Source organism: Tachyglossus aculeatus, chromosome X1 (assembly GCF_015852505.1).
Source record: "Tachyglossus aculeatus isolate mTacAcu1 chromosome X1, mTacAcu1.pri, whole genome shotgun sequence".
NCBI classification, from domain to species: Eukaryota; Metazoa; Chordata; class Mammalia; order Monotremata; family Tachyglossidae; genus Tachyglossus; species Tachyglossus aculeatus.
The window spans coordinates 110,549,256-110,576,705 of record NC_052101.1 but is presented as its reverse complement, the minus strand read 5'-3'; the positions used below and the strand labels follow the sequence as shown (position 1 = coordinate 110,576,705).

Here is a 27,450-nt window from a genome sequence, read left to right as displayed (position 1 = left end):
GCATCCCTTTTGCTCCCCTCAGGGCCTTCTCCAAGTTCTTGTACCTCTCTTATACAGGCAACCCAAAACTGGTCCTGGGATGCCAGCCAGGGCCAGCCTGGCTCTAGTTCTAGAGCCCTAGAACTAGATCTTACTGTCCAGAGCCCCCAAAGGAGGAACCTCAAACACAGAATCCCATGCAGGTCCCTGGCGTTCCCCAGGCCCAAACCTCTTGGCTGTCTGGGGGCCGGAGTCAGCCACTAGTTAGGTCTGGACCCTGTGTGACCCCCTCCTCCTCACTGCCCCTCCCCTCTTGCCCCCCTCCCACTGCTTTTCCCTCTCTGTGGTGAGCTGCAGCTTCCCCTCTTCTCGCTGCCCCTCCCCGTGAAAGGAAGTGGAGGGGTGTGGTGGGGGGGGGGGGAGAGTAAGGCTTTTGCAAGAGGAACTGGAGCTTTACTGGTCCGACACTCTAGATCCACTGCCGGGTCGATGCCCAACACCCTGCCTGGGGCCTCCTGATCTCGGCCCTCCCAGCAACCCCAGACTGCATTCCCCTCACCGCCCGGGACCCCACGGGGCAACGGGGCCCCAAGTCTGTACCCACCATGGTGAGTCTCTGCAGGCCGAGCTGTCCCGCTTCGCTCTGGGTACTGTGTTACCATGGGCATCCCTCAAGGGATGCCAGCTCTTCCCCCTTGGGCACCCTCCATGAGCTCTGCTCTTGCTCCAGGCAGACTTTGGGGATGTCAGGCCCTGTCCCAGGCAAGTTCCCACTGCCTTGGATCCGTGCCCTCTAGCATGGTCCTGCACAGGCAGAGGAAAGATATATCTATGGGGTCAAACCTCCAGAGCTGCCCCCGCTCTGCTGCTACTCCACATTGCAGAGGAGAGTAAACTGTCAGCGAATAAATCCAGGGGCCCTGGGGTTCATGGTCAATCTGGGCAGAGGTGTTCCCCAAGGACTTGGAAGTAGTCCAAGACTTGGGACCTTGGGTTGGGCTGGAACTGTTGCCACCTTTCCTCCCCGCCCTGTCTTCTTCAGACTGAATGGGAGGGGTGGGGGTTTGGCTATGAGTCAGCTGAGGCAGACAGTTGTGCTGCCCCCAGGGAAACCCCCTCCCTGCTCATCATGTTCATTTGAACTGGGGTCTTCCCAATGGGGCAGAAGAGGAGCATCTGCTCAGCGCTTGGAACGGTGCTTGGCACCTAGTAAGCACTTAACAAATACCATCATTATTATCTGCCGGGGAGGGGCTTGGGGGAGCCTGACGGTTTTAACACCTATCTACTTGTTTTGTTTTGTCATCTGTCTCCCCCTTCTAGACTGCGAGCCCGTTGTTGGGTAGGGACTGTCTCTACATGTTGCCGACTTGTACTTCCAAAGCGCTTAGTACAGTGCTCTGCACACAGTAAGCGCTCAGTAAATACGATTGAATGAGTGAATGAGAGGGCCAGGCACCTAGCAAACCCCTGCTGGGCTTGAATCATCAAGAGGATGGCATCGCTGTAACAGTGATGTTGTTATTCTAAACAGCCCCGGTGGGGTGTGACCGTGCGATGATAGGAGTAACCGTCCCTTGTAAGGGATGGTACTACTGTGATGGCACAACTGCCATGAAGCCAAATCGGGGACAGGCTATCATGATCGTGGCCACGAAGCTGAAATGGTGATTGATGGAGTGACAAGTATGCTCTTGGTGTTAATATTGCTGGAACCGTGACAGTGCGTGGCAGCCTAATGGTGATGCTGAAGGTGTTGATGTAGCCGTAATAGGAAGAGCAGTGCTAGACAGGAAGTTTATAATGGTGGTGGGACCTGCCCTCCTGGAAGCTGTATTCATTCATTCAATCGTATTTATTGAGTGCTTACTGTGTGCAGAGCACTGTACTAAGTGCTTGGGAAGTACAAGTTGGCAACATATAGAGACGGTCCCTACCAACAACAGGCTCACAGTCTAGAAGGTGCATTGGCGGTGGGGTCCATCTAGGAATCTTTAATGGCTGGGGCATCTGTCTGGGAGGGTGAAAACCTAATGGTAAGGGTGAGGGTGATTTCACTAAACCCAGCTCTCTCTGGTAGCTTAATTGGGGGCCTTTGCCTCTAGCTCGTCCCACTCCCCGCACCAACACACACCAACACACACACACACACACACACACACTCACACACACACCATTCCCACAGTCATTGTCCTTGGTCTGAGGGACTGGACAGAGCCCCTGACGACTGACCTGGCAGCTCCAGCTCCTTGTTGTACCCTTCTGGCCCCAGAACCAAGCAGAATGGACAGAACCAAGCAGTGCCATTTGGGGCCTTAAGGCAACAGCCCCCGGGGAGCAAGACTCCCGCCCCCCCCCCCCCCCACACCTCCAACCTTCTGTGGGTCCTGGGGAATCCAGTGGATGTTGCCGGAGGTGTGGGGGTGGAGAGAAGGACTGAGGGCTGGGGAACACCAGTCTGTGCTGGCTAGCACCTCGCAACAGGAGGGCCTTTCCTTCTCGTGGCTCTGGGGGAATTCACTCAATAATTCAAGCTCTTTCTGTCCCAGGGAAGATCATCCTGACCTACCCTGAGTCCCTTAGAGAGACAAAGTCTGATGTGCTGGGGGCTTGTAGGCATCACTGGGGTGGGAGCAGAGACAAGATCACCCTTGGATCTTCCTCCTGCTCCCATCAAGGCTTCTTGCTTCAATTTCCTGCTGGGACCAGGAAGGGCAGGTGGTCTGCAAGGAGTGGGCGAGAACCGCGGCAAGCAAGCGGCGACCACAGCTTGCAGGATTTCCCCTCAGCTTGCTTATTTGCTGGAAAGGAAGTCAGCCGTTTATAGTTTCTTTTTCCAGTTGGTTCTTTGTTCATGTCATGCAGCCCGTGGCCAGGTTCCTCCGAAAGGAGAACTCTCACAGAAGCTGGGTTCTCAGCTCCAAAGAAGCAACTCGTTTGCATATTGCTTCACGTAGACCTTGTACAACATTCATTTAATACAGAAATGCCCCGAACTCTCTCCGGACCCACCTCTCCCCAGACTGCCTTTTCTTTTTCCTCTCAGTGTTTCCAGGCCCAGGCTGGAAAAACTCCGGGTTAGACTCTGGCTCAAAACAACCAGTCTCAACCACAGACCTGGCAGGGCCCCTCTCCCCTACCACCCCCCTCCCTGCCCGCCTCCACCCATCTTCCCCTTTCCTCATCCCAAGACTTAAAGGGCCAAGAGGAGTCTGGGTTTGTGTCTCCTCCTCAGGGTCCGCCCCTGCCCCTTCTTAGGGGGAGCCTGAGGCTGCGTGGCTCTCAGGGTAGGTGGGAGAGATGAGCATGTTGGTTAGCCTTTCACAGAACACCCCCCCCCCCCCACCAGCCCCCAACTCCCTGCCAAGGAAAGGGTCAGTAGGGAGTTGGTCATGTGACCCAACCTCGCCCACGGGTTATGAATATGAATGTGAGAGTGGCCCATTGCCATGCTGACAGACAGCCCTGCAGTCGAAGGAGCCCAGGCCAGTAACTGCTTTTCCACTGCTCCACGAGTCCTCTCCTGCTTCCTGCCCCACAATAACTCCCCTGATGAGTATCACACATGGGAACCTTCTCCTGCCCAACCCCTGCCTAGCCCCACCCAGGCTCAGCTCCTACCTCTGCCCAGCTCCTCCTACAGCAGTCTGGTAATAGTAATAATAATAGTTATCAGCACAGCCCCAGCCAGCCCAGTCCAGCCCTAGCCCAGCCCAGTATCGATTGTAATTCAAGTGCCAGGACTCGGGTGGTGACTGAAAATGAGCCAGGATAGGCCCTCTGCTCTCAGCTGATTTCCCCTATGAATGAGGCCTGGGGTATCAACCCAGAACCTGGGGGGAAGTGGGGGCAGAGGATAGCCAGTGTGGCTGCTTGTAGTCCAGCCCTTAGGCTAACTAAATCCGTGGGCTTTGTGTATGTGAGGTAGGGATGAAATAAATACTGGTGGTATGTGGGGGGCGGGGGGTCTTTGAGGGGGTAAGTGCTGGTGTTGGAGAGCTGGAGTTAAATGTGGGGAAATGGGGAAAGAAATTCTGTACTTTGGGGGCAAACTACCAGGAATGAAAGCTAAATTCCAGTTAGGGAGGAATGGGAGAGTCCCTACTGGGGCCGGTCTTACCTCCACAACATCGCCAAGATCCGCCCTTTCCTCTCCATCCAAACCGCTACCCTACTCGTTCAATCTCTCATCCTAGCCCGACTGGATTACTGCATCAGCCTCCTCTCCGATCTCCCATCCTCCTGTCTCTCTCCACTTCAATCTATACTTCACGCTGCTGCCCGGATCGTCTTTGTGCAGAAACGCTCTGGGCATGTTACTCCCCTCCTCAAAAATCTCCAGGGGCTACCAATCAACCTACGCATCAGGCAAAAACTCCTCACTCTCGGCTTCAAGGCTCTCCATCACCTCGCCCCCTCCTACCTCACCTCCCTTCTTTCCTTCTACAGCCCAGCCCACACCCTCCGCTCCTCTGCCGCTAACCTCCTCACTGTGCCTCGTTCTTGCCTGTCCCGTCGTCAACCCCCGGCCCACGTCCTCCCACTGGCCTGGAATGCCCTCCCTCCGCACATCCGCCAAGCTAGCTCTCTTTCTCCCTTCAAAGCCCTACTGAGAGCTCACCTCCTCCAGGAGGCCTTCCCAGACTGAGCCCCCTCCTCCCTCTCCCCCTCCTCCCCCTCCCCATCCCCCGCCTTACCTCCTTCCCCTCCCCACAGCACCTGTATATATGTATATATGTTTGTACATATTTATTACTCTATTAATTTATTTTACTTGTACATATTTATTCTATTTATTTTATTTTGTTAATATGTTTTGTTTTGTTGCCTGTCTCCCCCTTCTAGACTGTGAGCCCACTGTTGGATAGGGACCGTCTCTATATGTTGCCAACTTGTACTTCCCAAGCACTTAGTACAGTGCTCTGCACACAGTAAGCGCTCAACAAATATGATTGAATGAATGAATGAATGAATTAGGGGGCTAGCTCTTTCAGATGGGGTAGTTTTAACAGCTAAGCCTTGGGTGGGAGAGAAGGAGACATGCCCGGGGCGGGAGAAGAATGAGGGTTGAATCAATCAGTCTTCCCCACCGATTCCTGCCTACCTCCCCATCCAGTCCACAAGCCCAGATCCTAAATTGCCCCCAGTTTAGCCACAAACTAATGTGCAAATCTATTTGGCTTATTTCAGAGTCCTAAGTTCAGATTCTTTGGGTTACAGCCACCCTGAGGGGATCTCAGTAGCTTCAGAGAAGAATCTGCAAAATGGTGGCTACAAGGTTGCGCCACTTAACTGGGTGCCCAGCGTAACACATGTGCTGTTGCAGGCATCCCCTCACCCCGGTATCAATCAATCAATGGCATTTACAGAGAAGCAGCGTGGCTCGGTGGAAAGAACACAGGCTGGGGAGCCAGAGGTCATGGGTTCAAATCCCGGCTCCGCCACTTCTCAGCTGTGTGACCTTGGGCAAATCACTTAACTTCTCTAGGCCTCAGTCACTTAACTTCTCTAGGCCTCAGTTCCCTCATCCGTAAAATGGGGATGAAGACTGTGAGCCCCATGTGGGACAACCTGATTACCTTGTATCTACCCCAGTGCTTAGAACAGTGCTTGGCACATAGTAAGCGCTTAACAAATACCAACATTATTATTATTATTACTTATTGAGCACTTATTGTGTGCAGAGCACTGGATTAAGCATTTAGGAGAGTACAATACAAAGAGTTGGTAGACATGTTTCCTGCCCACAAGGAGCTTGTTCAGGAAAGCTGTCAATGGCCATCCCAGGGTCTCTCTGTGTATGGCAAGAGCTTGCAATTACTCACCAGCACCCAGTGAAACAAGACCCTGGCCTTCTGGCCCAAACCAATGTAACTGCTCCATCCACCAGCACTAGGGGCCCTGCCAGGACCAGAGCAAGGGCCGAGGGTATGTCTGGCCTTTTGGATGTGAATAGCATGCACAGTTCAAATCCCCGTGCACCTGGCAAACTCAGCTGAGCTTTTCAAACCTGAGTCCACCACTCCGGAGACACTGCCAGGGCCCGAGGCCTCAGGAGATAGGGATAGTCAGGGTCAGGGGGGAAGTGAAAGGGATGAAGAAAGGGGAACCCGGGGTCGGGATCTGGGTCAGTCAGAGAATGTGGAGCAGAGGAAGTGAGAGTAAGTGAAGAGAGCGGGAAAGAGGAAACATGAGGCCTGAGTCTGTCCCTCTCCCTAACCCCAAATCCAGCCAGTGGCCACTGGCCCATTTCTCTAGGTCCAGCTGAGCTCTGGGCCAGCATCAGCAATGAGACTTGCACAGAAAAAAAATGGAGGGGTTGGGGCCCAGAGCCAGGAAGTTAGTGCTTCTTTACTCCCCTCAGGCAAGGACTTGGAAGCAGAGGCTAGAGCTGGAGGCTGGGGGTGGGGACTGAGGCTAGGGATTGGGACTCAGCTAGGGGCTGGGAGCTGGAATCGGGGGTTAGGAGATGGGGCTGGGGTCTGGACTTGGGGCTGGGGCTGAGACTGGGCCTGGACCTGGACCTGGGCCTGGTGCTAGGACTGAGGCTGGGAATTGAGGCTGAGGGCTGGAGCTGGCTGGAAACCTAGAGTAGGTGTGGGAAGGAGAAGGGAAAGGCTGAGGAAGGGCAACGTTGGGGCCTGGATGGTGAAGGAGGTCAGGAGGAGGTGGGTGGAGGTTGAGCAGGGTTGGGGGCCAGGGCCAGGCCAATACCCACCAGTTATTCAGCCTGAAAAGCTCCCAACTTTCAGGCCTACAGGGCTCCCAGGAGAAGAGCCAGGGACAAAGTGCCAAAAGTGGGGTGGCGGGGAGGGGGCGGGGAGGGGGAGGGGAGCAGGTTCTCATTTCCATTCATTGGTGCTGGACTCCCCTCAATGAGGAGCTGCGGGGGCTCAAGGGAGGTGAAGTCCCCCACCTAAGTCTGAGGCTGGACTGAGGTCATGGGCTGAGTTGGCCTGTACTCATCCCTGATCCCACTCTGGGCCTGGACCAAGGAGGACAGGGACTGACATGCCCGGTGTATCTCCCAAGAGTGTGCTCGCCCTTCCCCCAACGTTAGGTTGAGCCTGGCGCAGCGTGGCTCAGTGGAAAGAGCCCGGGCTCTGGAGTCAGAGGTCATGGGTTCGAGTCCCAGCTCCACCACATGTCTGCTGTGTGACCTTGGGCAAGTCACTTAACTTCTTGGAGCCTCAGTTACCTCATCTGTAAAATGGGGATGATGACTGTAAGCCCCACGTGGGACAACCTGATCACCTTGTATCCCCGCAGCGCTTAGAACAGTGCTTTGCACATAGTAAGCATTTAACAAATTCCATCATTATTATTATTATTATTATTATTATGCTGTGACCTTTGCTGAATAATTACTCTCCCCAGCTTCAAAGCCTTACTGAAGCCACATCTCCTCCAAGAGACCTTCCCTGACTTAGCCCTCATTCCCTCATCTCCCATTCCTTTCTGTGTAGCTCCGACTTGTTTCCTTTATTCATCCCCCTTCCCGACCCCTCAGCACTTATGTACATATCCGTAATTTATTTATTGATATTAATGTTTGTCTCCCCCTCTAGACTGTAAGCTCACTGTGGGCAGGGAATGTGCCTGTTATATTGTTTTCTTGTACTCTCCCAAGCGCTTAGTACAGTGCTCTGCACACAGTAAGCGCTCAGTAACAGACTGACTGACTGACTGACTAGGAGAGGTGATGCGGTGCTGGGGCCAAGCTGGAAAGGACCTTGGGGCTCCACAGAGGGGCTGGGTAGGAGAGGGGTAGACAGCTGGGCATGGATCCAATTCAATCTTCTGATGGTGCCCTTCAAAACTTTCCACCAGCTGATTCCCGCCCCCCACCGTCTGCGTTCATTCCCGGTTACCCTCCAGCCTGGAGCTTCTGCTCCAGCCCCGATGACCTGTCCTGCAGCTCCTCACCCTCAGTTGCCAAGCCCTTGCCCCTGTTCTCCTGGCCACAAGGCATTCCCCATGCCAAGGCCACTTCCTTCAGGACGTTTCACCTAATTAGTCCCACCCATTCCCCAACATGCTAGCTCTATCCATAACCTTCCACGCCCATCATCTGCTTCCTGCAATTACCACATTTTTAAATATTAGGCGGTTCAAGATGATTTGAACAACCACAGTTATCACCCTCAATTTAGCAACAATATGCTTTTCTGTTCAGTACTGTTGGGTTACCTTAGATTCGGGACCACAAGATAGTTGTCCATTGAATTCAGAGTTCTCTGCTCAGCCCAGGGTCTTCAAATGCATCCAAACGACCTCTGATCCCTGCTCCTTATCCAGGGGCCACTTCTGCCTCTTTTTACAGAGAGGCCGGGATAGGAAAGGCAACACAATTCTCCCAGCTTCGAATAGGGTAAGGAGTGTGACGATGAAGTTTCCAAAACAGGCAAGAGAAGAAAAACCCACACTGCAGAAGAGCGGTCTGACTGTCTCTGGGTAAGGCAAATGAGAACCCACAGCTCTCTCAGAATATCTGAGCTACAAAAAGAATGATAAGAGAACAATGAAACCCAAAAGAAGGAGGAAAAAACAGCTGCCAGAAAAATCATTTCCTTCTTTAAAGGGGGCTGGTAATATCGCAGGATAATTTAAGTCCTAGCTGCTGGGGCAGAACCCTGTACTTGTGACACAGCCGGCGGCTACCTGCTTGGTATGACACTCAACCGTTGACCTTTTTCCTGATCCCCTGAACGTCACTGCAGCTAGTGCGATGGTAGGGACTGTATGTGCTTAGGTCTTTCCTGGCATTTTTTGGTTGGTGGCAGTATTTGGTCTTTTACATGGGACCCCAAGCACCTAGAGTTAATAGACTGGGTCATGGGGAGAGTTTTCAATGCTATCAAGTCTCTGATAGTCATGGGGGCTGAAGAAGACTCAGGATTGGGTCTGGGCACAGGATCTGCACTCTGTTGCAGTCCAAGGCAGAGCAGCCCCATTTTCTACATGAGACTTCTCCATCGTCTCCCACAGCTCCGCCCGCCCCCCAACATTTTTGCTCCCACACTTCTAGCAGCCCCCTTTACCGGCTACTCCCCAAGGGTGAGGAGGATGGAATAGGTGTGGAGTTTGGCAGAGAGTATAGGGTAGGGGACAGCCTCATCCCCACAATTTTCCAGCCCCAGGACCTGCCCCATTGGGGACTAGGATAGGAACTGCCCTGAGTCAGGGCCAAAGTTACCTTCCTTCCTTGTCATCTTCCCGGCCCTTCTTCATGGTCCAGAGTGCATCTTGCACTCGGCATGCTTGGGGTTATGAGTTGCGGGGGGGGGGGCAGGGAAGCCCCTCTAAGGCTGCTTATTAAATCAATGGCTGCAAATCTGAAGCTTGTATTACAGGAAATTGGCATGTTTTTGTCCTTCTATGTCCTTACTGCCCCACCCCAGCTCCTTTTCTGTTGGGTTGGACTGGCCCAGCCTGAAGAAACTAGAGTTTGGGCTCTGACTTGAGGTCCCCATCCTGACTCCGGCTCAGACACCACCCTCCTCTCCTCCACCCTCAGGGAAGCAAGGAGCGTTTCCACTGGCAGAGCCACAATGTGAAGCAGAGTGGCGTGGACGACATGGTGCTCCTGCCCCGGGTCAGTGAGGAGGCCATCGTGGAGAACCTAAAGAAGCGTTTCCTAGACGACTATATCTTCGCATCCTCCAATGAGGGCTGGGGAAGGGAGGGGGTGAGAGCAGGGGGGGCAGTCAGGGCCAAGGTAGGAGGCAGGGCCAGGGCTGGGCCTAGGCATTTCAGCACTTTTGGCACCGACCAAATTATGCAGCCCTCCCTGAATGGTCAGAACAGGGGAGGGGGTTGCTGTCAGGCAGGCTGACCTGAAACCTCATAGCCCCAAGTTCACAGGGACCCCACACCCTAGCAGCAGGAAGGTTCTGAACAGGACCAATGGCTCCAGGGGGCCAGTTCAGAGGAGGTTGTGGGGAGCAATGTAAGGGTGGAAAGACTGCACCAGTCTGGTCCTCAACTTCCCTCCTAATCCTGACCCCATCCCCCATCTCCCATGCCAGGGGCTCTGCCCTCTCCTAGGGATGGTCCTGCCCCAGGCACTACCAGCATATTCTCCTACACACAGTCTTTTATGTTCTGAGGGTAGAACCAGGGTGGCATTCCCCATAGACTGGGCCTGCAGTGGCTTTAGGGGTGGATGTGGCAGAAAAGGAGGGGTGGGGATGGGGAGGAAGGTTCTAGCTCAGACAACACCCCTCCCACACACCCCGACTCTATTTTGGCCCTACTCCAGACCAGCAGGATGGCGGGTGACTCCTGGTAATGAGAGAAGATTGAGCCCCCAGCAAGTTGCCCACTTTGTGCCCTCCCACTTCACAATTGATCCCTCTTTCTCTCCCCATTGGCTCCTAAGGGGAAGGATGTCTTCACCCCCCTACCCACATTCTCCCTCCAGGGTGACTCAATGCCCCTAAGACTTCCCCATTTCACAGGAAGCACCCCGACCCTGGCCCCAGCTCCAGTCCAGCCTGGTCAACTAACATGCACCCTCAACTTCCGCTTAGTTGGGGGTGGGGGGGGGGCCAGTACCCAAGGCCTGTTAGGGGTGGCAGGCCTGAGTCACCTGGGTGTACACTCTGTTCCCTTCTTCCCCTCCCCCACTCCCAGTCCTCCCCTTTGTGGCCCCATTTGTTTGCCAGTGGTCTGAGTTTCCTCAAACAGATTCCCATTGGCTCAATGTTAAGGCCACTCAAGAAAAGGTAAATCAGGTAAGGACAATCCCCATCCCCAACATCCTCCCCATCTCTATCTCCATCTCCCTGGAGTGCTCTGCTCCACCCACCCCCAACACTATCCTGAGGACTCTTCTGCTCATCAGATATGGTGGCTGGGAGCTTAGAGAGCTGTGGAACTGAGGGAAGGGGAAACCTGACCTGTCTTAATTGAGTCGTGAGTAAAGCATTCCTAAATGTCGGGTCGCCAGATTGTCGGGGCCACAAGGATATGAGGGGAAGGGAGAGAGGGCCCGGAAGATGGGAAAGGAGAAGAAAGGAGGGGAAAGGAGAGAGGGTGGAGGGAGCTGGTCAGGTGATAAGTAGATGCCGTAGGTGAGGGAGAACGTGGGAGAAGAATTAAAGAGGCAATAAGTCCTGGACCAGCTGGGAGAGGATGTGTGTGTGTGTTTGGGGGGAGCTGGGTGGGGGTGTGCACACTGGGGGAGAGAGGGACAGCCCAGAGATTGTGGCCCTTGACCCAGCTGCTCAGACCTACATCGGCTCTGTCCTCATCTCCGTCAACCCCTTCAAGCAGATGCCATACTTCACCGACCGCGAGATCGAGCTCTACCAGGGAGCGGTGAGGGGATGGGCTGGCGGGGGCAGAGGAGGAGTAGAGGTGGTGGGGAGAAGGGCAGGAAGAGAGGGAAAGGCAAAAGACAGATGGGAGGGGAAGGGGGCAGTTGGGGGGCGGGGGAAGAGAGCAAGCAGCGGGGCGGGGGTGGGGGGAAGCAGTGTGTGAAAGGACCTGCATGGTTGGAGTTAAGGGACATGCACCCTGACACCCAAACCCCTTTCTTCCACCCCGGCCTCATAGGCTCAGTACGAGAACCCCCCCCACATCTACGCACTGACCGACAATATGTACCGCAACATGCTCATTGATGGCGAGAACCAGTGTGTCATTATCAGGTATAGGCTTACCAAGCTGCCCTGCCTCTCCCCGCCACCGTCTTTCTTGCCCTCAGATTTGCAGTGGAGGGGGAAGTCCTGGGGCGGGAAATGCTGTATCCCCCCTCACCCACCTGGGAGAAGTGGCGAGGTGGAGAGGGCACGGCGCTCCACTCTTGGCTCCCAGAGCAGTGTTGGGTTGGGAGCACTGGGGCTGTGTCCCCACAGGTGTGTGTGTGCCTAGGGCCAGGGCCACATTGGCCTCCTCCGTGCATTGGCTGGGCCCACCCTCTCCCCTGCCCCAGCCCCCCAGCTTGCCCCAGTGCTGCTCCCTGCACTGAGGCGGTGGATGTCCCCACAGCGGAGAGAGTGGGGCAGGGAAGACCGTGGCGGCCAAGTACATCATGGGCTACATCTCCAAGGTGTCCGGCGGGGGAGACAAGGTCCAGGTGAGGGGTGGGTGCTGTGGGGACCTGGGGTGACTGAGGCTGACACTCCAGTCGCCCAAAGGGAGGGAGGGACGTCAGCCCTCAGCCAGGAGCCCACGTGCCCCCCTGGCATTGCTCCCTGACCTCTCAGTGCCTGGCATATGGGCCACAGATCCTGGCACTCGTGTGTCTCTGGGGGTGTTGGGGACTCTCCAGTGCCAGCGCCTCCAGTGCCAGGTCAGAGGGGCCTGTCAGCTAAGGTGCCCTGAGGTCAGTAGTGAAATCCAGCCCTGACCCCACCCTCTGCCCCAGCCACCGTGTTGATGCTGGCCTTGCCCCCACAGCATGTGAAGGACATCATTCTGCAGTCCAACCCGCTGCTGGAGGCCTTCGGCAACGCCAAAACCGTCCGCAACAACAACTCCAGCCGCTTTGTGAGTCTGTTCAGTTGGAACCTCCACCCGCCAACCCCTTCCCGGCTGGCCCTCCCAACCCTCAGTCCTGAGGTCCTCAGCTCCCCGCCCCTCCTGCTACTGAGCACCCTAGACATCCCCTCTCCTCCACCCCCACTTCAGACCTGGCCGGTCCTAGCAACCCCCAAGCCGGGCTGAGGAGGAAGTCACACATATTTGGTCGGTTCTCCCTGTCCTAAACTGAAATTTGGAGTCCGGGTGGGCTCCAGGGACCTTTCCAGGTATGCCCCAGCTGGAGTGAGCTGGTCATTCCGAAGGGAGCGTGGCCAGCTTTTTACTGCCTGCCGGCTGGCCCAAATAAACTCCCACTGATGGTCCTCTCTCTTGCACCCAGGGCAAGTACTTTGAGATCCAATTCAGTCGGGGAGGGGAGCCCGATGGGGGAAAGATCTCCAACTTCCTGCTGGAGAAATCTCGTGTGGTCACCCAGAACGAGAGCGAGCGTGGCTTCCATATCTACTACCAGGTATGAGCCCGTTGGGGAGGTTGGGGGCTAGGCCTTTCCAGACTAAGTCTCTCCTTTCCTCTTCTCCCACTCCCTTCTGTGTCGCCCTGACGTGCTCCTTTTGTTCTTCCCCCGTCCCAGTCCCACAGCACTCAGGTACAGCGTGGCTCAGTGGAAAGAGTACGGGCTTGGGAGTCAGAGGTCATGGGTTCTAATCCTGACTCCGCCACTAGTCTGCTGTGTGACTTTGGGCAAATCACTCAACTTCTCTGGGCCTCAGTTACCTCATCTGGAAAATGGGGATGAAGACTGTGAGCCCCACGTGGGACAACCTAATCACCTTGTATCCCACACAGTGCTTAGAACAGTGCTTCGCACATAGTAAGCGCTTAACAAATGCCATCATCATTATTATTATATCTGTAATTTATATACATATATATGTATTAACGTCTGTCTCTAGACTGTAAGCTCGTTGTGGGCAGGGAATGTGCCTGTTTATTGTTGTAGTGTACTCTCCCAAGTGCTTAGTACAGTGCTCTGCACACAGTATGCGCTCAATAAATATGATTGATTGAATGAATGAATGCTGGAGGGAATCAGAAGGAGCTTCCAGGGGTCAGAGGCAGGGGCAACACTTGTTTCAAGTGCTTAGTACAGTGCTCTGCACACAGTAAGTGCTCAATAAATACGATTGATTGATTGTTTCCTGTGCTGTGCCACACCTGGGTCTGCAACCTGCACTGGTGCCCAAGTTGGGCACATCAGGCCGGTTGGTTCCTGTTGTAATAATAGTAATAGTAGTAATAGTAACAGTTTTTATTAAGCATTTACTGCGTGCAGAGCACTGTGGCCATCCTTCTGGGACCCTGGCTGCGTCTGCACAGCTGAGGTGGCCAGGTCTCTAATTTACATGAAACATTAAAGTGCAAACTGTCAGCTGAGGGGGGAATGTTTGTCTTCTCTTCCTTCTGTCACTCCCCACAGCACCCAGCTGAGAGAGGAAGAGACAGAGAGACATGAAGAAAGAGAAAGAGAAAGCGTGTGTGTGTACGTGTGTGTGTCCAGCATGCGCAAGTGTCCTGCCTCCCCCATCATACTGTCAGACTCCTGAGGGGAGAGACCAGGCCTTCTCCTTCCTCTATCTCTTCCTCAACTGCCCGGAACAGGGTTCTGCATACAGGGGGACACTCAAAATAGCCCGTGCCTAACAGACTGAGTGGCTGGCCCGGAGGAAGAGGCCGCCCCCAATCCTGCTTTCTCTCCCCTCCAGCTAATTGAGGGGGCCTCCCAGGATCAACGACAGAACCTGGGCATTATGACTCCTGACTATTACTACTACCTCAACCAATCTGAAACCTACAAAGTGGATGACACCGACGACCGCAGTGACTTCCACGAGACTCTGGTGGGCAGGGGGAGGGCTCCAGAAACCCTTGCTCCTATGGGCGAGGGAGGAGAGCAAAAGGCTAGGTGGCCCACTGCCCAGAGGGAGGCTCCTTGGCATATGTGAGAACCCTGGGCTGGTAGAAGCCACAGAAGGGATGGAAGGAAGGGGAAGGCAGAAATTCCAGAGGAGTCCTCATTTCATCCGCCGTCCTCCCCCCAACCCTCTACCCACTCCCAGCCTTCCCCAAATGCACTGGGGAGCTGGGCCCCCTTGGCTCAGCTGCAACTTGGAGATAGTGATGTCCAGAGAGAGAACAGGGGAGTTGGCTAGCCTAGGGCCATTCCTAGGCCCCCAACCACTCCCAACCCCCCTCCCTTCCCCAGCTCAGTCACCCCCCGACTCTCATTCTGCCCCAGAACAGCATGATAGGTGCAAGGGATGGGGGCCCTAAATGGAGCTGCTCTGTGTCCCCAGAATGCCATGCAGGTGATTGGCATCCCCACTGAGGTCCAACAGCTGGTCCTACAGATTGTAGCTGGTATCCTTCACCTGGGCAACATCAGCTTCTGTGAGCAGGGCAACTACGCGCAAGTGGAAAGTGCCGACTGTGAGTCTGCCCTGCAGGCCAACCAGTGGGGAGGAGGAGCAGGGGCCAGGGGCCGGAGACCAAGGAAGAAGGGCCCAGAGAGATTCTTGGGCATTTGGGGGAGGAGAGGGACTCTGGCACCCTGGATCCCCATGTGGGTAGTGGGGGGACCAGTACCTGACAGCCAGTGCTGAATTTGTAAGGACAGAAGAGCTTGGGCTCAAAGGATTTGTGTCATTTAAATTTTCAACGTAAAATGACATGGAATGCGCAATGGCATTCTTGTTGTTAAGACCAACTACAGTAATGCTGCCCACTCTATAGAGACAGTGAGTTGCCATGCCCAGAGGGGCCCGACCTCAGGTTAAGCCCTGCTGATGGCTCCCTCTACCCCTCTCTCAGTGCTGGCCTTCCCTGCCTACTTGCTGGGCGTGGACAGCGGGCGACTCAACGAGAAGCTGACCAGCCGCAAGATGGACAGCAAGTGGGGCGGGCGCAGCGAGTCAATTGACGTGACTCTGAACGTGGAGCAGGCCGCCTACAGCCGCGATGCCCTGGCCAAGGGGCTGTACGCCCGGCTCTTCGATTTCCTGGTGGAGGTCGGTGGGGTGGGGGGTGTTGGGGGATGGTGGAGAAGGGGGAATGGGGATGAGGGGGGCAAAAGGATAGGGAGAATCGGAGAGGAGAGGGGCTGGGAGGGGATGTGAGGGAATTAGTAGCAAGTGGTGCTCTAGGATTGAGAGCTGGCTCCTCCTGTTTCTCTTCCCCTGCTCCCAACCAGGCCATAAACAGAGCCATGCAGAAGCCCCACCAGGAGTACAGCATTGGTGTGCTTGACATCTATGGATTTGAGATATTCCAGGTACACCTTTCCCTCCTCTAAGCCCCGCTCCCCGTCCCTGATCCAGGTGGAATTTGACACCCCTACCCTGATAAATAAGATTCGAGATCAGCCAATCCCTTCATCCCTTGGGAAAACAGCAGCACGCTAGTTAAGCCACAAGGAGACATCTACACCATTCCTACCCAACATCCATCTCCCCAGCATCTGAACTGCTATTGGGAGAGGGGATGACAGGCATAGACAGGGATAGCCATGGGAGAGGGTTGGGGGCGGGTGGGGAGGAGAAGGCTGAGAGAGCGTGTTAGCACTGAGGGGCCAGGTGGCTAAGAGGGAAAGGGAGGAAAGGGAGACAGAGACAGAGAGAGCGTGCTGTTCTTTGTATTTGAAAATTATGCTGCTAATGGGAGATTTCATCCCCACATCTGGCTGGATCTGAAAAGGCAGTCTCTCTTCCTCCCCCTAAGTCAATCAATCAATCTTATTTTTTGAGCCCTTACTGTGTACAGAGCACTATACTAAGCACTTGGGAGGGTACAATATAATAGAACTGGTAGACAAGTTCCCTGCCCACAATCTTCCAGTCTAGTGAGGGAGGCAGACATTAATATAAATAAATCACAGATATGTACATAAGGGCTGTGGGGCTGAGGGAGGGGTGAATAACGGGTGCAAATCTAAGTGCAAAGGTGACACCGAAGGTAGTGGGAGAAGAGTAAATGAGGGTTTACATAAAGAGAGCAGAGCCCCCTTCCCAGTCAGGCTCCAACACCAAGGGAGCTGCTGCTGTTGCTGTCGCTTGGAAGTTTAACTCTCACTCCTTCATTCAATCATATTTATTGAGTGCTTACTGTGTGCAGAGCACTGTACTAAGCGCTTGGAAGGTACGATTCAGCAATAGAGACAGTGCCTGCCCACACCAAATTTAGTCAATACGGAATCCTTCTGAATGTTCAACCCTTTCTTCCTCCCTGCTTCCCAGAGAAACGGCTTTGAGCAGTTCTGCATCAACTTTGTGAATGAGAAGCTGCAGCAGATCTTCATTGAGCTGACGCTAAAGGCCGAGCAGGTATGGGAGGGGATCGACCCAGGCAGCGGTTAGCGGCCTCCCTCCCCCACAGGGCAGTGCCACCATCTGCCCCACCAGGAGTCTGAGCCCCTGGGGCTGCCCCTCTACTCCTGGCCTTTCCCAGCATGGGGAAAGGAAGCTGCTATGGGATGATTGTTGACAGACCCAACTAAGGGGAAGACTCTCTGTTCTTCTTCAGAGGGAGCGGGATGGAGTGGAAAGAGCACTTCCAGCTTTGCCACTGGTTGGCTGCCGGACCTCAGGCACATCTCTTAGCCTCTTTGGGCCTCAGTTTCCTCATCTGGAAAATGGGGATAATAATATCTGCCTCTCCCTATCTCCCAGGGATGAGGTGAGGATAAAAATGAGATCATGTGAGAGTGCACTGAAAAAAAAAATTAAAGCCCAGATAGAAGGAAGCTCCTGTCCTCTGCCTGCTTCCCTCTGCTCCCTACCTGTGCTCTCTGCCTTCTCCTCCCTGCCCTCTCTTCCCTATTCTCTGCTGGCCTGCTCTCTGCTCCCTGCCCTCTGCTCCCCACTTGGAATCTTGTTGTTTCCCCAAGCTCTGTGAAAGTGAAACTTTTACATGAAACTGTACTTGGACTGTACATGGTCCTCTGCTCCCTGCTTCTTGTCCCTTCCCTCTGCGCCCTTCCCTCTGCTCCCTGCCTTCGCTCCCTTCCTTCGATCCCTTCCTCTGCTCCCTTCCTCCTCTCCTACCTTCTGATCCCTTCTTCTGCTCCCTGCCCTCTGCACCCTGCCCTCTGCTCCCTTCCTCTGCTCCCTGCCTTCTGTTGACCTGCCCTCTGCTCCCCACTTGGAATCTTGTTTCTCCAAGCTCTGTGAAGGTGAAACTGTACGTGGTTTTGCAGCCGCCATGAACCCGGCTACTGCCCTTCATCCCCTAATTTCGGGGCTGTCCCTGAACTGTCTGAACCCGCACCCATTTTGCCATCCCTCCAGGAGGAGTATGTGCAGGAAGGCATCAAGTGGACTCCCATCGAGTACTTCAACAACAAGGTGGTGTGTGACCTCATCGAGAACAAGCTGGTGAGAGCGAGGGAACAAGGCCAGCGGTCTAGCTCTGCTCCTGGCAAAGAGGGCAGGGCAGGGCCCAACTGAGCCCTTAGGGATTTTCCATCTGGGGAGCAAAGGGGAAAATGGCAAGGCTGTTGGGGGAACTCTGGGCCTTTTGAACAACGGGCACCATGCAAATGCCATGCAAGTTCCCCTCTCAGTCAGCATCCCTGAGGGAGGAGGAGGGCCAGCTGGTCATGGTTGGTGGGGAGGTTGAGCGGGGCAGCGAAGAGTGAAGTCATAGGGAGGCTCCTCGAGGAGGGCCCCACCCCCACCCCCCGCCGCCAACCCCAACCCCACTGGGCCCTAACTCCTGCTTTCCGGCCCCTTTCTCTGACCCCTAGAATCCTCCCGGCATCATGAGTGTCCTGGACGACGTGTGTGCTACCATGCATGCCACGGGGGGTGGGGCTGACCAGACGCTGCTGCAGAAACTGCAGGCCGCCGTGGGCTGCCATGAACACTTTAACAGCTGGAGCTCTGGTTTTGTCATCCACCATTACGCAGGCAAGGTACACGGCTCGGCCCCACCCTGCTACCCCAGACTTCCCCAATCTGGATCTAGGGCCCCGGCCACTTTCCTGCCTTCCCCAAATCAAAGCCTTAACTCATCCCTTGTGACATAACTGCAGCCCAGTATCCTCTGCTCTCAGCCTCACTAGAAGGCTCTCTGCCTTCAGGGCTGGCAAGCCAAAAACAGGAAGAGTCCCCAGCTCCCAACACGCCCTGGGGCAGGTGCCACAGTCACAGGCAGGCAGGCAGGGAATAAAGTCAGTCTGGCCAAAAGACTAAACTGGAATTGGGCCGGGCACGGACACCGTGTGTGGGAGAACCGTGGCCTAGTGAAAAGAGTACAGGAGTATGGGAGGCAGGAGACCTGAGTTCATTCTTTCATTCATTCAGTCGTATTTATGGAGCACTTACTGTGTGCAAAGCACTGTACTAAGCGTTTGGGCGAGTCCGATTCAACAGTAAACAGGCACATTGCCTGCCCACAAGCTCACTGATACCTGCCTTCTGGGTGATCTTGAGCAAGTCATTTTACTGCTCTGAGCCTCAGTTTCGTCATCTGTAAAATGGGGATTCAATACCTGTTCTCCCTCCATCTCAGACATGGGACAGGGACTGGGTCCGATCTGCTTATCTCGAATTGACCCAAGCACTCAGTACGGTGCTTAGCACAGAGTGAGCGCTTAACAAATTCCAGTTATATTATTATCACCAGTCCACGCTCTAAAATTGGGGTCTATGCATAATCTACAGAGTCACATGTGCATCCAACGTGTCTCGCATACTGCACAAACAGGGTCATGCAGCCCAGATGAACCACCATCCCCAGTGCACAAGCACGCATGCGCTTTCCCCAGCAATATGTGACCGAGGGAGGGAGGGAGGGGCAGAGAAGATCCCAGCTCCTTCCCCAGGCCTGGCCCCTCCACAGGCCCTGATATTCAGCCCTTCTCCTGCCCCACTCCCACCCTTCCAGGTCTCCTATGACATCAACGGCTTCTGTGAGCGCAACCGTGACGTCCTCTTCTCCGACATCATCGAGCTCATGCAGAGCAGCGAACAGTGAGGCCTGGAGGCTGGGAGGTCGGGAGTGGGCAGTGAACAGGGAAGCCTTGGGCGGGCAGAGGGTGGGAGGTCAGACAGGAGAGAGAGAAAAGTGTTGGGGCCAGGGCCAGAGTTGGAATAACCAGAGGGCATTTGGGCATGTCCCATCAGCCTGTAAAGGAAACCGGCCTTTCTGCACACTTTCCCAGAGTGGGGAGGGAGTAGGAGCCCTTTTGATCCAGTCCTAGTCCTGCTTCTAGTGATATCACTCAAGATGCCTGCTACCAATTCCCAGAATCCCTGCCTTCTGGAAGCTCCCCATCCAGTGGCCTGGCCACCAGGGAATTATCCTGGCCTGCTAGGTGGAGGTAGTCCAACCCTGGGTGGAAGGGTTGTCCTCAGGCCTTTCAGGGAGGCTGGAGAGAGGGATGGGTGCAGGCTCTGGGCAGAGGGTGGGTAGTGAGCAAAGATGACTGAGAATAATGTGGCCTGGTGGAAAGAGCACGGGCTGGGAGCCAGAGGACCATAGTTCTAATCCCCACTTCACCACTTGCTTGCTGTGTGACCTTAGGCAAGTCATTTCACTTCACTGGGTTTCAGTTTCCCTATCTGTAAAATGGGGATCCATTACCTGTCCTCCCCCTCCTTGGACCGTGAGCCCTGTGTAGTATAGGGACTCTATCCAACCTGATTAACCTGTGTCTACCTGAACGCTTAATACAGTACTTGACGCGTAGTAAGCACTTCACAAATACCACGATAACGATGATGATGATAATGATGATGATGATTAAGGGGAGCAGGGTTCAGAAGGGGTCCAGATTGGGGCAGGGAATAGGGGCCAGAGGCAATACAGGACTAGGGCCCTGGCCAAGGGAACTGGGCACTGGAGCTTTTTTTTTCTGGGCTCCTTCTGGCCCCCATTGGAAAACAACCTCAGGACTCCTCTCCCGTTCCCCCCGCCCCACCCCACCCTCTCCACTTTGACCACTGGACTGTGAATTTAGCATCTCTGGATGGGGTGACTCTAAGAGGGATTGCAGATGAGACCCTAGGGGCCTCCCGACCCCACCCACTCACCATGTCACCCTGTGCCCCTTGGCAGTGCCTTCATCAGGATGCTGTTCCCCGAGAAGCTGGACGCAGATAAGAAGGGCCGGCCCACAACGGCAGGCTCCAAGATCAAGGTCAGTAAGGCCTATCTTCCCACCTGCTCTGGCTCCTGGCTCTTTCTACCTTTCCGCCTCCAATTCTACCTGTCTCTGTTTCTGGGCCCCTTTCCCCTCTGGCCTAGATCTCCCAGGCTCCAGGGTCAGTTGGGAGTGGGGGTGGGAGTGGGGATCATGGGCAGATAGGGGAGAGGCAGGTGAAGAGGGGAAAAGCGGTGGGGGACGGGTTCTGAGCCCTGCTGACAAGCCCTCTCCCCGCCTCCCTCCCGCCCCTGCCAGAGACAGGCCAATGAACTGGTGAGCACCCTGATGAAGTGCACCCCCCACTACATCCGCTGCATCAAGCCCAATGAGACCAAGCGGCCCCGAGACTGGGAGGAGAGCAGGTGAGCTTCTCCGGGATTCATCTCCCCGCTGCTTCACCACCACTGTCAACCCCTGTCTGCCCCCCACCCACCCACCCATCCCCTCTCCTCCTCCATCAATCCTTGGGACTGTGTGCACAGCACTGGACTAAGCTCTTGGGAGAGTACAGGAGAACAAGTACTGCTGCTGACCCCCAAAGGCGCCCCTGACTCATCTGCGCTGGCTGAACCAACCTGCTGGAAGCCCACTGAGCCCCAGGGGCTTCCCTGACCTTCTTCTTTCCCCATCCAGTGTCCCCTCTGGCCCATCCCATGTCCCTTGTGACACCGGGTGTTCCTGCTGACCCTGCCGGCCACCCTTCTCACCGATCCCGCATGGTCCCCCACTAGCTTCCACCCTGTCTCATTCCTACCCCCAACGGGTCTCCTGACCTCCCCGGAGTCCCCACTGCATCGCCCCGCTCATCCACCCCCAATCCTCTGCTCCGGCCTCAGGGTGAAGCACCAGGTGGAGTATCTGGGTCTGAAGGAAAACATCCGCGTCCGTCGGGCTGGCTTTGCCTATCGCAGGCCATTCCAGAAGTTCCTGCAGAGGTGAGAAGGCTTTGGGGGGCTGGGGGTGGGGAGACACCCAGAGTTCTGGGGGCCTGTGGGAAGGGGGCCGTAGTTGTCTGGCAGGGAGGGGAGCACACAGTAGTGGGATCGGCGAGACTCCCAGCTACCCCCTGCCCTGCCCGCACCAGGTATGCCATCCTGACCCCCGAGACTTGGCCCCACTGGCGAGGGGATGAACGCCAAGGCGTGCAGCATCTGCTTCACTCTGTGCACATGGAACCCGACCAGTACCAGATGGGCCGCACCAAAGTCTTTGTCAAGAACCCAGAATCGGTGAGGCTCCCAGGGGCAGGCAAGGGCAGGGGAGGAGACTAGGCCCCATCCCCTGCTCCCCCACACCGGTCCCCCTTCTGGGCACCCCATCGCATCCAGTCTCTGTGCCCCACCGCTGTCTTCTTCATCTCCATCCCCGTTCACCGCCCCTGATGCCCCATGCCCGCTTCTACCTCTCTGGCCACATAGTTGGCTCTGGGTCCCAGGCTCCACACTCCTCCCCGCTCACCCCCTAACCAGACGTTGCCCAGCATCCCTGACTGCCTGAATCTCAGGTTTTGGGCCCAGAAATCATGCCCCTGCACCTGTCCCTGGCCTTTTCCCTCCTCCACTCCCCAGTGTCCCTGATCCCCACTCCACCCTGCAAATGCCCCTGGCCTCTCTCCTCTCCCCACGTGCCGACTGGGCAAATTCCTGGGACTCCTGCTCTGACCTTACTCGCAAACTTTCTACCCCAGCTCTTCCTCTTGGAGGAGATGCGCGAGCGCAAGTTTGATGGCTTTGCCCGCACCATCCAGAAAGCTTGGCGGCGCCACGTGGCCGTCCGCAAGTATGAGCAGATGAGAGAAGAGGGTAAGAAGGCGGGGTCGGGAGACTTGCAGGGTGCGGGGGAGTGAGAAAGGGGAGCTAAGGAGATGGGAAAGCAGGGGAGGAGGAGGAGGAGGAGCTGGGTGGGGACCAGGACATACTCCTTCCCAGGCCTGAGGATTTTCTTCCCCCTTCCTGTCTCCCTGGGCCTTCTTCTATACTCCTTCCCTCCCCTGCTCCGCTTTCCTTCCGACCCCTTCGGTGCCCTTCTTTTCTGGCTCCCAGGCCTGGAGAGATTGAGATAGGCCTGCCATTAACAGTGCTGGACTCTGGGACTAGAGTCCGAGAGGGAGGGAGATAGGGCAGGTTTGGCGGGGAGGAGAGGGAGGACCTCTCCCCTCCCACCCTCCAGAGAGTCTCCCTGGCTGGGCCTGAGAGTTGGGCAGCCCCAGGCCCAGAAATGGGCCCCCAGGCCTCTGAACAGGGCCTTGGGGCCGACTCTCTCTCCTAGCCTCCAACATCCTGCTCAACAAGAAGGAGCGACGGAGGAACAGCTTGAATCGGAACTTCGTAGGGGACTATCTGGGGCTGGAGGAGCGGCCAGAGCTGCGGCGCTTCCTGGGGAAGCGAGAGAGGGTGGATTTTGCCGATTCTGTCACAAAGTACGACCGGCGCTTTAAGGTGAGGCTGCCGGGTCTGCCTCCTTCGGTTCCCCCCAACCCATGATGAGGGGTGACACCTTTGCCTGAGCCCCAACATTTTCAGGGGCTGAGGCTGTATCTGGGTCCCTGTGCTTCCCTTGCAGTCCATAAAACGGGACCTGATCCTGACCCCCAAGCGCTTGTACGTCATTGGGCGGGAGAAGGTGAAGAAGGGTCCCGAGAAGGGCCAGGTGCAGGAGGTGCTGAAGAAGCACCTGGACATCCAGGTCCTGCGCAGCGTTTCGCTCAGGTAAGAGACCCCTCGCGGTCCCTCCAGGTCCTGGGTCCTCTGTCCTGCCCACGGCGGCCTCTGCTCTTTACTCCCGTGCTCCTCCGGCCCCTGACCACGTGCCACCCCCCTCACCCGGCCCTCCCCTCTGGGCAGCACCCGGCAAGATGACTTCTTCATCCTGCACGAGGAGGCGGCCGACATCCTCCTGGAGAGTATATTCAAGACGGAGCTACTCAGTCTGCTGTGCAAGCGCTTTGAAGAGGTCACCCAGCGCGCCCTGCCCCTCACCTTCAACGACACGTAGGTGGCAGCCAGAGGGAAGGTGGGAAGGGGCCTTAGGCCAGAAAAGGAGCTGGAGCCCCCGGGAGGGCCATGGTCCCCTGTAGTCCGGCGCCCAGGACCCGGGGAGGACAGAGAATTTAAGACTTCCCCCAGAGGGCTTGTAGAAGCCAGGAGACTGATGGGAGGGCAAGGAACCCGATCTGCGGTGGGAGAAGATGGGTGGCTTGTTTGGGGTCTGTGCCCCCTCCACAACTCGCTCACTCACTCGTCCGCCCACCATGGCTCAGGCTCCAGTTCCGAGTGAAGAAGGAGGGCTGGGGTGGGGGAGGCTCCCGCAACGTCAACTTCTCCCGCGGCTCCGGAGAAATGGCCACCCTCAAGATCAGCGGCAAGACTCTGATGGTCAGCATCGGCGATGGGCTCCCCAAAAGCTCCAGTGAGTGTTGGGGGCAGGGAAGCTCCAACGTCCGGGATGGGGAAAGGGGTGGACAAGGGGCCGGCGAAACTCCTGCAAGATGGGGATGGGCAGAAGGGGGCGGGGAGGGGCAGGCAAGCCAAGATGCTGGGACTTCGGGGATCTGCAGGGTAGAGTGGGGTGGTTAGTCCCTAGAAGGGAAGGAGGGGTTAGAGGTGAGTGGGCCAAGAGTGGGACCTGGGAGAAAGAGCAGGGTGTTGTCGGGCCAGGCCCTCAGCTGCCTCCTCTCCTTGCAGAGCCCACAAAGAAAGGAGCTCCCCGGAGCCAGAGCCGCGGTAGGCGGCCGGCTCCAGCCCGCAGTGCCCCAGGCCCCCCAAGAGGTGAGTTCTCCCCCCCAACTCCCTCCACCCCTGTCACCCAGCAGTCTGTCCCACGTCCCTCCCCCTCTCTGGGGCGTGGATGTTCTCCCCTCTGGGTCTCATGGCCTTTCCCTCAGATTCCCACTGCCCCCTCGTCCCATGCTCACTGTCCCCAGGAACCTGCCGGAACGGGGCCCCTCCCGCAATGGCACCCGGCAGTTCCCAGCAGCGGCTGGAGCAGATGTACGCAGGACACCAGAAGCAGTCACGGGGTCCACCCGCCGCCATGCTGCCCAAGCAGGGAGCGAGCCGGCGCATGCGGGCTCGCCCACCCTCGGAGCAGAACTTGGAGTTTCTCAACGTGCCCGACCAGGGCATGGCAGGGTAGGTGTTGGGTGCTGGGGCTCTTGTGCCAGGAGTAGGAGGGCTGGGGGGAGGGCACTGAGCAAATACTAGTGCTGCTGCCCAGCTGGCAGCTCAGACCCTTCACCACTGTCCTGGACAGAGAGCAGGGGCACCCTAGAAAAGCAGAAACTTGACTCAGGGCACCCATGAAGCATCAGAAGAACCCAGGGGTTCTATTTCCCAGATCCCCAGCTTCCTGTGGGGCAAGGGCATGACAGAGGATCACAGTCTGGCATCATTTATTTCCCCACAATCTGCCATTGCCCACCAAATTGACCTTTCATTCCCTCCTTGCCAGAATGCAGAGAAGCATTCTTGGCCTTTCCTCTCCTCAGTACCCTAGGCCTCCTCTTTCCTTCCTTCCTTTCCCCTTCCCTCCCTTCCCCTTGCTGGAAAAACTCCAGGATGGGCTGAGACTTAGTTGCACCCTACGCTGAGCTGCAGCCCCTCCCTGGTTCTCCCTTCCCTCCCCCTCAGGTGTCTTCCCAGTACTTCCCCATCCCCTGACACACCTGACCCCAAAGCGACTCACCCCATAGTCCCCCTTTCCTGCCACAGTCCCCGGGGTCACTATTCCCCTGAGAGATGGTTGAGGCGCAGACATCCCCCCCTCTCCTGCAGGATGCAGAGGAAACGGAGTATTGGGCCACGTCCTCCACCAGGCGTGGGGAGACCTAAGCCCCAACCCCGAGCCCCAGGACCCCGCTGCCGGGCCCTCTACCAGTACGTGGGCCAAGATGTGGATGAGCTCAGCTTCAACGTTAACGAGGTCATCGACATCCTGCTGGAGGGTGAGTTCTGGAAGGGGGAGTGTAGCAGGCATGGCTTACTGGGGCTTCCTCCTCCTCTCCTGAGCCGCTCTGGGGACCCTCCTATGTGGGAGCCTCAAGAGGGCAGAGACTAGGCCCTCCTTCCCCACATGCTGCCAGGGCCCATAGAGGGAGGAGGCTGGATGGGGTTTCTCCCAGGGGCTGGTAAGGTAGTGTCCTTGCTGAGACTCAGAGCGGCAGAGGCGGGCAGGTGGACACGGGTACACCTGGGAGAGGACATGTCTGAAGCCTCCCCCCACCCCCGAGAGCCTCAGGAGCCCCCGGGGACACTGGGGGAATGGATTCATTCATTCATTCATTCAGTCATATTTATTGAGTGCTTACTGTTTGCAGAGCACTGTACTAAGCGCTTGGGAAGTACATGTTGGCAACATATAGAGATGGTCCCTACCCAACAACGGGCTCACAGTCTAGAAGGGGGAGACAGACAACAAAACAAAACCTATTAACAAAATAAAATAAATAGAATAGTAAATATGTACAAGTAAAATAGATTAATAAATCTGTACAAACATATATACAGGTGCTGTGGGGAGGGGAAGGAGGTAGGGCAGGGGGCGGGGAGGGGGAGAGGAAGGAGGGGGCTCAGTCGGGGAAGGCCTCCTGGAGGAGGTGAGGTCTCAGTAGGGCTTTGAAGGGAGGAAGAGAGCTAGCTTGACGGATGTGCGGAGGGAGGGCATTCCAGGCCAGGGAGAGGATGGGGGCCGGGGGCCGGGGGCCAGGGGTCGACGGCGGGACAGGCGAGAAGGCAAGAACGAGGCACAGCAAGGAGGTTAGTGGCAGAGGAGCGGAGGGTGCAGGCTGGGCTGTAGAAGGAAAGAAGGGAGGTGAGGTAGGAGGGGGCGAGGTGATGGACAGCCTTGAAGCCGAGTGTGAGGAGTTCTTGCCTGATGCGTAGGTTGACTGGTAGCCACTGGAGATTTTTGAGGATGGGGCTCACCCAGCCCACACTCACTCACCCATCTTTGCAGATCCATCTGGCTGGTGGAAGGGTCGTCTGCATGGCCGGGAAGGCCTCTTTCCTGGCAACTATGTGGAGAAGATCTGAGGCCCAGAGTGGAGCCGCCCCAGCAACCAACCCTGCTCTTCCCTCTTTGGCCATGCCTGGCCTGCCCTGCGCTGCTTCTCCTGAGCCCGACCCCACCCCAGCCTGGAGTCCCCCGTGTCACCCTCCCCCGCCACCCCGTCGCTGGCCTGTGGGCCCGGCAGGACTGACTTTCAGGCAGACCGGCAGGGGTGGGGAGCCCTCTTGGCCCGGTACGGTGACGGGCTGTGTGTGCAGAAGCCAGGACCTGGATGGTGTGCCGAGCTGGGCACCTCACCCCCTCCGTCCCTTGCTGACCGAGAGGCACCCTCCACCTCTCCCTGCCCTGGACTCTCCTAAATCCATCGTCCTGGACTACTTCCTGTGGCCCCCACTGACTCTGGGGGGCTTGAGACTCCACAGTTTCCTGAGCAGCCTGCCAGGCAGCCAGCCAGCCACCCTTTCCTTTCCTTCAGCCAGCTCTGTCAGGCACAGCTGGAGAGGCATGGCTGCAGACACAGCCCTAATCCTGGGCTGCTCAGCACTCATCGTCTAAGCTCAGCACCCGTTGTCCAAGCAGCTGGCCTAGGTCTCGGCTTGCACCGTCCAAGAAACAAGAAAAGACTCCAAGTTGCTGTCAAACTACAGGGACTTCCTGAGCTGTTGATTCAAAATGAATGGTTGTTTGCAAGTTGATTTCCAACCAAGTTGTGTGTTCTAGACTGTGAGCCCGTGGTTGGGTAGAGATTGTCTCTATCTGTTGCCGAATTGTACTTT

General features: G+C 56.3%; 1 protein-coding gene across 1 annotated transcript; it reads left to right on the top strand.

Moving 5' to 3' along the window:
• The first annotated feature begins 453 nt into the window (after positions 1-453).
• On the top strand, positions 454-27,450 carry MYO1F (myosin IF). The gene is made up of 28 exons (XM_038772465.1): positions 454-587; positions 9,497-9,634; positions 11,212-11,301; positions 11,539-11,633; positions 11,974-12,061; positions 12,385-12,474; positions 12,848-12,979; positions 14,232-14,366; positions 14,823-14,955; positions 15,337-15,533; positions 15,716-15,796; positions 16,758-16,844; positions 17,808-17,894; positions 18,266-18,433; positions 19,408-19,493; positions 20,581-20,662; positions 20,924-21,030; positions 21,505-21,603; positions 21,753-21,897; positions 22,356-22,470; positions 22,937-23,106; positions 23,231-23,376; positions 23,512-23,658; positions 23,928-24,076; positions 24,352-24,435; positions 24,591-24,798; positions 25,441-25,610; positions 26,621-27,450. Exons 1-28 carry the CDS (start codon positions 585-587, stop codon positions 26,695-26,697), a joined length of 3,309 nt encoding a protein of 1,102 aa, XP_038628393.1. The 5' UTR covers positions 454-584; the 3' UTR covers positions 26,698-27,450.